At 30.8% G+C, this 11,203-nt stretch overlaps 1 protein-coding gene across 1 annotated transcript; it reads right to left on the bottom strand.

The window, feature by feature from the left end:
• Positions 1-2,406: 2,406 nt before the first annotated feature.
• LOC105783687 (UDP-glycosyltransferase 91C1) lies at positions 2,407-3,998 on the bottom strand. Its single transcript, XM_012609276.2, has one exon. The coding sequence runs from the start codon at positions 3,914-3,916 to the stop codon at positions 2,516-2,518; it is 1,401 nt and encodes a 466-aa protein (XP_012464730.1). The 5' UTR covers positions 3,917-3,998; the 3' UTR covers positions 2,407-2,515.
• Between the last annotated feature and the right edge of the window lie 7,205 nt (positions 3,999-11,203).

The following is an 11,203-nucleotide window of genomic DNA, read 5'->3' on the forward strand; positions in this document are numbered from 1 at the left end:
CCCGGGCAAAATTGGGCTCCTATATATATATTTACACACTAATAATTGGTTTTATGCATGCCTTTCGAATATGTGTTATTGTCATGTTATTTTTAATATGGTGTTTTAATTATTTATCTATGTTATTTTCTTTTGAAATCTTAATTTCTTATTTTCAATAGTTTGTTTGTCTAATTCAATCAAAAGGAAATTTGTATTTTCATGTATTTTTGTGTTGTGATTCAATTCATGAGATAATATTTGATTTGAGTGACATGACGTATTCATGTAAAATTTAATTTTAATAAGACTTTTTTATATAAAATTAACCTCAAAAAATTAATTACTTACTTAAATGACCTATTTTTTAATAAAATACGTAAATAGCTTAAAATCTATAGTAAAAGTTGGTAGAGCGAAAGTGTTTGGCGCCACCAACATGCCACGTCAGCAATTACTGAACATCGTAAATATTTTGAGAATCGAAACTGCCATTCTGCCCATTTCGTCGAAATAAACAAGACGCATTCTATCATAACTCGTTCCTGCCAAGAACAAAAGTGCAGCACCGATAAAGCCATGGGATATTATTTGTAAAATAACTCCGTTGAGTCATGTATTAGTTATCGAACCAATTCTTATAATTATGAAACCCATATGAGATACGGAGGAATAGGCTATTCTTTTTTTAAAATTCTGTTGACCAAAAGATATTGAAGCTGCATAGATTATTTGCATTGCACCCACTATTATCAACCAAGAAGAAAATATGGAATGTGCATGGGGTAATAGAGATAAAAAAAATTATTTTTTTAGTGGAGCTATATAGAATGACGCCACATGTATAAATATTAGGGAAATATTATAATTTTTTGAAAATAGAAGAGCTTTAAACAAATTTTCCTTTTTCTGGTGGAGCCAACCTTTAGTCTTTATTCTAGTTTTTTATTTGTTTATTTTTTTAAAATTGTTTATTATTTATTTTATAATATTTTTAATGTATATTTTAAATATTTTATAATATATTTTTATTCAAACGCTTTTTTTATTTTTAAATTATTTATTATTTGTTTTATAATATTTGTTTATTCAAACATTTTTGAATATTTATTTTTAATTGTTTATTATTTATTTTATAATATTTTTATTCAAATGATTTTAAAAATATTATATTTAAAATTAACAATAATATTTTATTTAGAAAATATTATAAAACATTTAAAATATAAAACAAATAGTAAACAATATAAAAATTTCAAAAATTGTTTAAATAAACAAATATTATAAAACATTTAAAGTATACATTTAAAATATTATAAAATAAATAATAAACAATTTTCAAAAACAAATAAAACCAAAAAAGGACAAAAGTACGTTGGAAGTGGTGCCGAATTTATTTAAAGCCTCCTATTTTTTAAAAATTCGTAGTATTCTTTTAATATTTATACAGTAGCGTTATTCTATATGGCTCCACTAAAAGATTAATTTTTTTATCTCGATTGTAACATGATATATTAGTAGCGCCAAACACTTTGACTCCACAAATTTTTACTGTTGAATTTAAATTATTTACATATTTTATTTAAAAATAAGTCATTTACATAATTAATGGTTTTAGGTTAGTTTTATAAGAAAACCTTTTAATAATATATTAGGGAGCCGCCATATTACATCACTAAATTTTAAAATTAAAAAATTCAACAAAATCGAAGTAGTCTTTGATTTAGAATCGTAGACGGCATGAAAAGTCAATAGAAGCCACAATTGACAATTCAGTGGGGGTTGGAATTAGATTTTCAATTAAGTTTTTTTAATTTCAAAATATTATAAAAGTAAATTTAATAAAAATTATTACATAATTAGAATTAAATTTTAAAATTAAAAGATAATAAAATTAAAATTTTAAAATAAATATTAAATATTAAACTTATAACAACTTACGACATATTTTAATATTTAATTTTAAAAATTCGACTTAAATTAATCTTTGATTTTGACAATTAACAAATAGAGTAGAGTTGGAATTAGAATTGTATACTTCTTTATCTTGGAATGAGATATATAAAATCAAAATACTTTAGCAAATAAAATAATCTGATAATAAGTACAATAATTGGAGTTGGAATTGTATGCTTCAATTGGAATATTTTGATTATATTTTTGTTTTTAATATGATATTTAGAATTATTCAATTTATAAATAGAAGAATAATATATTTCAAATACTTGAATTTACGTATTTATAATAACAATACTCTTATCAAATGAATTAAGACTAAATCATTAAGTATGTATTTAAATGCAATAGCGGTTTGTGAAATGGAAAATAAATTTTAACATTCATTCACGTAGATTTTAGAATAATATTTTGATGTGGATTTAATGTATTATTAGTGAATATTTTATACCTAATAACAAACTTAACATGTAACAATAATGTAGATGTAACTTTATTTTGCCACAAACAACATTAACACAACTTTTTTCTAGGATACTTCTTTCTTTTTTTTTTACCAGAAAGCCATTCCCACGTAAACCTAATAATGACAAGCTGATGTTGAAAACTCTTCAATGAACCGAGTGAATTCATTCAAATAATTGTTGCTTAAATCTTCATTGCCAAAAATCTCTCTCATTGCCCACGCGTTTGCCCTAAACACCTCACCTTCTGGTTCCACCATCACCCGCCTAATGGTTGCAGCCACCAAGTCGCTTGTAAACGAACCGTCCACTTCATTTTTCTCGATTTCTAACCCAACCTTCTTGCCATGCAACAACCTAGCGTTCAACCCTTGATCCGAACTTGCCCCAGAAAACAAGATCAAAGCTCGACCGTACTTGAGTGCCTCGATTATGGAACTCCAACCACAGTGAGTCAAGAAACCCCCAACAGAAGAGTGGGCTAATATCTGCAACTGAGGAGCCCAATCCCTCAACACTAAGCCCCTGTTAGACACTCGTTTTTCGAACCCTGGAGGAATTATGTCATTCATCTGCCCTTCACCCACTGGACGGTTCCTTACCACCCAAATGAAGGGCAAGTTGGATTTCTCTATCCCAAATGCCAATTGGTGCATGGACTCTTCACTTAGATTCACTTCACTACCAAGAGCAATATAGAGAACCGATTTCTCTCCTTCGCTGTCAAGCCAGCTTTTTATAGCTTCCCATTTGTTATCCTCGTTTGATGGCAGTGATAACAACGGAGGCAACAGGCCTACCGGAACCACAGGTTTCTGGTAAAGCTTGATAAGCAATTTAATCGCGTCCCGTTCGAACTCGAAGCAGGTGCGCATGGTTACAAATTGGCAACCTTGAATCAGTCGTCCAATCCGTTGGAAATCAGACACGTCGTCATCCATGCACTGTTGGTGGTTCACCATCTCATGTAGCTTGAAAGCTATGTTGTTGCAAGGATAATCTATCCACTCAGGGATGACCGTGAAATCTTCCGGTCGTTTCCGGCGATCACCGAGCAAAGCTGATGGTGGACCTAAGAAAGCAAACGTGCTGGCATTGAATATGCTGAAGAAAACCAAGTTGACGCCTAATGGAGCTGCAATACCAGGTAACCAGTAAGGTGCAAAATCATGGATTATCCAGTTGACGTTTGAGTTTTTGAGGAAGTCAGTTAAAGGGTCTCGAAGCTTGTCGTATGCCCTTTTAAGGTAAGGGACTTTGTCGATTGGTACCTCAGAAGTGGCCTCAACTCCTGGAGGTAAGCCATGCACATGGGGAAGAGAAAACTCGACGAAACTTAAGTTAGAGGACAGATGTGGGGGAAGTTTAGGGAGGCGACTAATATTTTTAGGGGTGGAAATATAGGATATTCGATGACCCTTTTGAGCCAAGAATTTGGAAACCTCGAGAAACGGCATTGTATGACCATAAGCTAGCCATGGGAACATAGCTATGTGAAGCTTTTCTGTTCTGTCCATGGCGGTTTTGGGGTGCAGATTGCAAAAGACAAAATACGTTTTAATTGGGAATCAGAAAATGAAATTCAAGAGGGTATTATATATATTTACTTGTGGGGATATTTTGCTGTGTGGTCTTGCACCGCTGGAACTTTTTAAATGTAAAAAATTATAAAAAATTTAAAAATTATTTTAAAAATTATAAAAAAATTAAAATAGGATAAAAGTTATAAATTTATAAAATTACAAAAAATATAAAAAGGAATATAAGTATATTTTTTATTTGATTTTAGGATATAATAAATTAAATACTAATTTTTTAATAAAATATAACTAATATTAAAAATATTAATTAATTAAACAAATAAAAACAAAGGAAGAAACTGAAACTTATCTTCGTCGGTGGGGGAGGTACCTTCAAATATTTAATTTTTTTGTGTGCAGGTTTGGGGATCAAACCAAACTAACCGCTTGTATACTGTTTTAAAAAAAATTGTATTTTGGTTTTAAATACGAATACTGCCGATTGGTCGGGCATCACCATTTCGCTATTCCTTCTACCTATTTCCGTAAATATTGATTCATTTATCCTATTATGGTATTTATTTATTTATTTTATATTATTTATGAAAAAAAACCCTCATTCTTTATTAGAGGATAGTTCTATCAAATGTCATATAAAACTCAAATGCATTAAGAAGGGTTGAATTAGTTATTACAAATTTGAAGAAAGAAGACAAATAAAAAATGACACAATGATTTAGGTCAGTTTGACTCCAATTGTCTACATCCACTACCTTACCTCCCCACAGTTAAAGAATTCTCAAATTTATTAATTTGAAACCTTTTAGGAATAATGTTTAACCTTTACAACTTTGTCATTTAAGTGGGCAAGCTAGAGCCAGTTTCTGAGGTTTTCTGTCTAAAATCTTAAGTAACCACTTATAAAATTGAGAAATGAAAACGGAACGAGGAATACCTCTCAAAGGTTGATATTCAAGGCCATTCAAATAAATTACAACACTTGAAATAATGAAAAAGAATGAAACCCCGAGTGTGTATAAAAATAAGATGAGACTTTCAAATGAAAGATTGAATTTTTGCACAATAAGCTTTGTAAACTTGTTTCTTGTCTTATTCTTGATGTTCTTGAACTCTATTTATATCATCTCAAATGATTTCTAGCCTTTTGAAGTAGTCAGAGGGAAAATTGAGCCATTGACAATATTTACTCGGCATAAAATGTAGTTGCAGGGGCTTATGTTTTGGTATATGTAGTTCCAATACCTCTATATTGGGGTTTGGTACTCCTAAATTCTCACAAAACAATTTTGCTTGACATGTACATGACCAAAGAAGGCAGAGGCCCGATACATAGTCATATGTATCGGCAATTAGGCCAAGGAGTTTGATACTTTGAAGTCAGTAGCTTATAGATTTAATGTGTTTTGATACCCTTAATAATGCATCGGAATACACCTTAAGCTTTGTCAAAATTTACTTGGTACAAGCCCATTTTTTGCCCTAATGGGTAATTTGCGCCTTTGGTCCCTCCAATCCTGTGGCGCATTCAAGGCAGCCTTTTATTTCATTTAATTTTGGCCACATAATTTGGTGCCTATTCCAACCTAGTCCTGCGCAAAACGATGCGCATAAGGGACGGAGAATTTTCACAATCGGTCCCTTGATTTTGAGCACGTTTCATTTCAGTCATCGGCAATCCCTTTTTATTTATTTACAGTTTGGACCCCCGGATTTTGGTTTGATTTTAATTTCATCCTTTAGTTCATTTAGTTTTTTTTTTTTAAGAAAAAGGGAGTTCCTCCATTATTTATTTTAAGTTATGTATACATATATATATTATTTACCTAATATCTTTCTTATTATTTGTATTATTTGATTTAAGTCATTATATATACACGCACATGCATTTTGTAATTCATATATATATATATATATATATATATATATATATATATTTATTTATTTTTTTTTGTAATTTTAAAATATATGTATATACATACACATATTCTCATTTTTCTTTTATATAGTTTTATATTTTTTATTTTTTATATTCATTGTTTTTTTTTCTGTTTATGGGGATAATTTATCATTTGTTTTGAAGTATCTTTATAAATCATTTATTTTGAGCCATTGGTTTCTTAAATTAATTTATATATTGTTTCGTTTTGTTCATTTTAGTTATTGATATTTGTACTCGACGTATGGTGTAATTATTGTCATTATGTGTATTATTTCGTTTATTCGTATTTCCATGCTATGGTAATTCATTCGTGTACCCTGTTGTTTGATAACTTGTTTCTCCTTGTTGTAAATTGTCATTCCATCAACACAACCCTTTTTTCACACGCTATTTCAAACGTTACGTTTATTTTTACCCAAATTTGTAAAAAGAAAATTTCGAAAACAAGGCAATATCTTGCGTTTGGAAATTCGAGAAAACGTACCCTAACTTATTAGGTCTCGATTGTCTCGTTAAACCTAAATAGCAAAATATCCGTTTAAATTTCCAAACACACAAAATTTCAAAAAATAAAGGTAATATTCTATATTTAGAAAATTCGAGAAATTGTGCCCTAACTTACTGGGCTTCGATTTTTTCTCGTTGATTCTAAGTATCCGAATATCCTTTTAAAATTAAAATAAATGAGGTTTAAATAAAAAATAAAAAGGCAAGCTTACTCTCAAAATACGAGGTGCCGTGTCCTAACTTACTGGATGTGACATCTTGTTAATTCGAGATAAGAAGACATTTTTCATTTTGATTTATTCGAGTAATTTTTAAAATAACACAATATAAATAGGGATTGTATTTTTAAATTCTTTTCGAGTTTTTAGTTTTCGACACCAAGATATTAAGTAATCAACTAGGTACCAATTTTGGGCGTATCGAGGGTGCTAACCCTTCCTCGTGCGTAATCGACTCCTGAACTTGTTTTTTTTTTTAATTTCATGGACCAAAATCGTTGTTTTAATAAAATCTAAATCGTTTATTAAAAACAACCGTTTTACGAGGTGACCCGATCGCACCTCATCAAAAATGATTGCTGGCGACTCCCCTTTTCGTTTTTATTTTCAAAATCCAAGTCGACCACGTTTTAGCAAAAAAATGGTGTCAACATATACCATACATATATATAAAAGAAAAGCTACATACATAAGTAAGTTTTTTTTTAAAAAAATAAATAAATTACATATAAGTAAAATCGATTTAAAATACATACATAAACATATTAAAAACACTTGAAATCCATAATCTTAATAATATCTAATATCATAATATTAACATATATATTTTTAAAATATTTAATAATTTATGTGTATATGAAGAATAGTATTATATGAAAAATATTATTATGTAAATATTCTATATATAACATATTAAAATGATAAATTTTAAAACAAAGGTAAAACATCAAAACATACATATAAGATATAACAAATCGTCAAAAAATGTATTGATGAATGATAAATTAAATGGTAAAATATTAATATTTTCTTAAAACGTATAATGGAAAAACTATTGTATGATGACTTTAAAAATAAAATCAACAATATAAAATAATAACTTATTATATTTTAAACTATAATAATAAAATATAAAAAAAACAAATACTATCAAAAGCTAAATATTAAAATAATACTAATTTTTTTTCATATATGTCAAAACATGATTAAATATATTTAAAATCTAATATTAAAAGGAAAGAAAGGAAAACAAAAAAAACATGCACTAAATTGAAATCTAACTTAATGTTGCGGGACTAAGTTAGCAATTAAACGCAAAAAAAAAAATCAAAACCAAACACAGGAAACGGCATCGTTTGACCATGGATCAAATTGGAATCAAAATAAAAAATATGATAATAATTTTAAAAAATTTGAAAGGAACTGAATTGAAATGAAAGCCAGCATGGAGGGATTTATCGCGCAAATTTCCCCTTGATTTTAAAAGGCGCGGATCCTCACCGAATCAAATCGGATCACCGGGTCAAGGCACCGAACAGTGTCGTTTTCGAAAACATTTAAAAGCGAAAAAAACCTAAATCTAAAGGTCTTTGTTTAGAATGGCAGAAGAGAAGGGGAGCGCCGCTTTCGGCCTCTCACCCTCTGTCGCTTCATGCCTCAAATCTCCATCCGACCCCGATTGAGACGGAGCAGAAGGTAGATCAGCCACCAGGTAACCTCGTTCTTAAACCTCTCTTTTTCTTTTGCTTATTGTATTCGTAAACAAAGAAACAAAAAAAAGAAAGAAAACAGTGAACAAAAAACGAAAAAAGAAAAAAAATTGAATATACCTCTCAAATCTTTTTGTTTTCTTTTAATTTTTTTTGTATTCAATCCGTAAAAAAGGAAGAAGAAGCCCCCGTTACAGAAAATGAATCGGCTTTTTATAGCCAAAGCCAAAAGAAAAGAAAAATACATAATAAAGAAAACAAAAATCCCTTCTCCTCTCTGTTCTTTTTTCTTTTTGCTCTTTTTTTCTGTTTTCTTTTTGTTGCTGGTTGTTTGTTTGTTTGCTGCGCAGGTACGGCGTACGGAGGCCAGCTGGAGGCGCGTGGAGGTACTACATGCATGGAAAGTGGCTCGACACGCGCGGAGGATGGCCTTGGCGGCTGCGGCGCTGGAAGCTGTTGCTGCTAGGGTTTCTTTGAAACTATTTTGGGCTTGTATTGGGCTAACGGTTTGGGTAGTTTAGGTTAAATGATTTAGGGTTATTGGGCTAGGCTAGTGGGTTAAAATGATTTGGGCCACGTTGGGCCCATGTATTTGGACTATGGACTTTTAGATTTTGGTTTGGTTTATTTTATTTTTTTATATTTATTTCTGATTTGGGCCGGGCATAAATTGGGTATTACAACTTTTATTTTAAAAATGATAATGGAGTCGCCACCAATCCTTTTTATTAGGCATGATCGGATCACCTCATAATTTGATTATTTTAATAAAATTTTAGATTTATTAAAACGATGATTTTCGGTTCACAAAGAAACCTAGGAAATGGATTCGGAAGTCGGTTGCGCACGAGAAAGGATTAGCACCCTCGTAACGCCCAGAATTGGTAACTAGTTGATTAATTGATGTCTTAGTGTCGAGAATTAAAAATTTGAAGAGAATTTAAAACATGATCCCACCTGACATTAAAATCACTTAAGTAAATTAAACATATGTAAAAGGTCTTCTCATCTCGAGGTAAACAAAAATGTCTCGTCCCATAAGTTAGGACACGACGTTTCGAATCCTAAAAAATAAGCTTGCTCATTATTTGATTATTAGTTAAATCTCACATGTTTTAGTTTTACAAGAGATGTTCGATTATTTAGGTTCAAGGAGAAAGTCGAACCCCTTAAGTTACGACTTTCTCGAATCTCCAAATACGGAACATCACCTATATTTTAAAATTTCCTTCATCGAGTAATAACAAATGTAATATTTAAAACAATGTGTATTTATCTTATTTGGGTATAGTACAACAATGGATAAATATATCTAAACACGATCCGTGACATGATTGTAGCAAGCCAAATTAGCCTGGGCCCACACAAATAAATTATTGGGCGTAGCCCAATTCTTTTTACAGGCCCAACAAACTAAATGGCCCAACAATTAAAAAAACTAGGCAGAAACCCTAGTGTAGCAAGGGTTTGGCGCCGCAGCAAGCCCCCAAACGCACCCAGCAGCCCCACGTCGCGCCCGACGTCTCCAGCAAGCATCCAGTCGCCGCAGGACTCGGAGATCGGCCTCCCCACGCGCGTCGTTTGCTCCAGGAACTCCTGCAATCGCGGACTCAAAGAATCCGAAGGAGAAAAACAAGCAAAGAAACAATATCATCGATTTATTTTCTTTTTTTCTTTTCGGCCTATAAAAGGCCACTTTTAATCTGTAAAAAGGGGCACTGAAACAGAGAAATACAAAAGAAAGTATTGAGGAATACAAAGATTTCTTTCGAAGGTGAATCGAGTTTCAGATTTTCTTTTTTTTTTCTTTTTTTTTCTGCTTATTTGTTAAAAAATATATTCAAGAGGGTGAGTGGCTTACCTTCGAAGCTCCGCCGATGAAACCCCTGCTCGCTGCGTCCAAATTGGAAGTCCGGCGGAGGGTTGAGGCTTGAGGCGATCAAGGCGTTCTTGGCGGCGCAAGAAAAGAGGGCTAGGGCCGAAACCCTAGCAGAGGAAAAGGGGCCAACCCTTTCTTTTTTATTTTATTTTATTTTTTTATTCTATAGCAAACTTTGTTTTTTTTTACATTTTTGTGTTTAAGTGATATTATCAAAATGGCACCGTTTTCATTAAAGCAGACCCGCGCGGTGACCCGACCCGAAGGGGAGGATCCGCGCGTTCTTGCTTTTGATGGTACAATTGTGCATTTAGCCCCTGCCATTTGCGATGCGTTTCAATTAAACATGTTTTGTTTTTTAAATTGAGCCGCAAATTTTAGTTTTATTTCAATTTGGGCCCATCACTGCGCAGCGTTTTGGAAGGACGGGATAATTTCCTTTTTAGGTCCTCCACTGTTACGCATTCAAGTGACCCCTTTTTTTTTAAAAAATTATTTTAAATTCGCCCCATTTTTTCGTTTTTAACTCAATTTGATCTTTTTTTTGTTTTTATCATGACTATGCTATATCATTTTTTTTTATTTTATCTTATTTATTGTTATTATTAATATTATTATTACTATTGTTATTTCATTCATACATACGCCAATTTTAATCTACATGCCTATTTAATACATATATGTTTTTTCATGAACACATACATTCATACATTTTTTTAAACTTGTGTTTCACGGTTTTTCAGTTTTTTAACCTTCTCATACTTTATACTCCATATATATACTTATACAGCTTTTAAAATAGATACATATATATACGTACATATTTTAATTCTTACATACACCTATTTTATGCATTTTATATGTATATGTTATGTTTTCATAATTTCTATAAATAAATATGTATATATATGTGTGTGTATATGCCTACATTTTATGATTCATATGCATTTTATTTTATATATACATGTTCTTAGGAATTATTATAAATTTTGTTTTTTATTTTACACTTATATATGTGCATTAACGTATGTACATTTTTTTTAATTTTTTTACGATTTTCATATTCACCCATACATGCATTTTATATATATTGCATTCCATCTTTTTATATGTATTATCGTATGTATTGGAATTAATTATGTAAATATGTATGATAGTTTTGTGTATATCTATTTTCTTTTAATTAGGAGATTAGATGCTAAAGTTTAGGAGATAATATTTTGTTTTAAT

The sequence above is a fragment of the Gossypium raimondii genome, chromosome 13, assembly GCF_025698545.1.
Source record: "Gossypium raimondii isolate GPD5lz chromosome 13, ASM2569854v1, whole genome shotgun sequence".
NCBI classification, from domain to species: Eukaryota; Viridiplantae; Streptophyta; class Magnoliopsida; order Malvales; family Malvaceae; genus Gossypium; species Gossypium raimondii.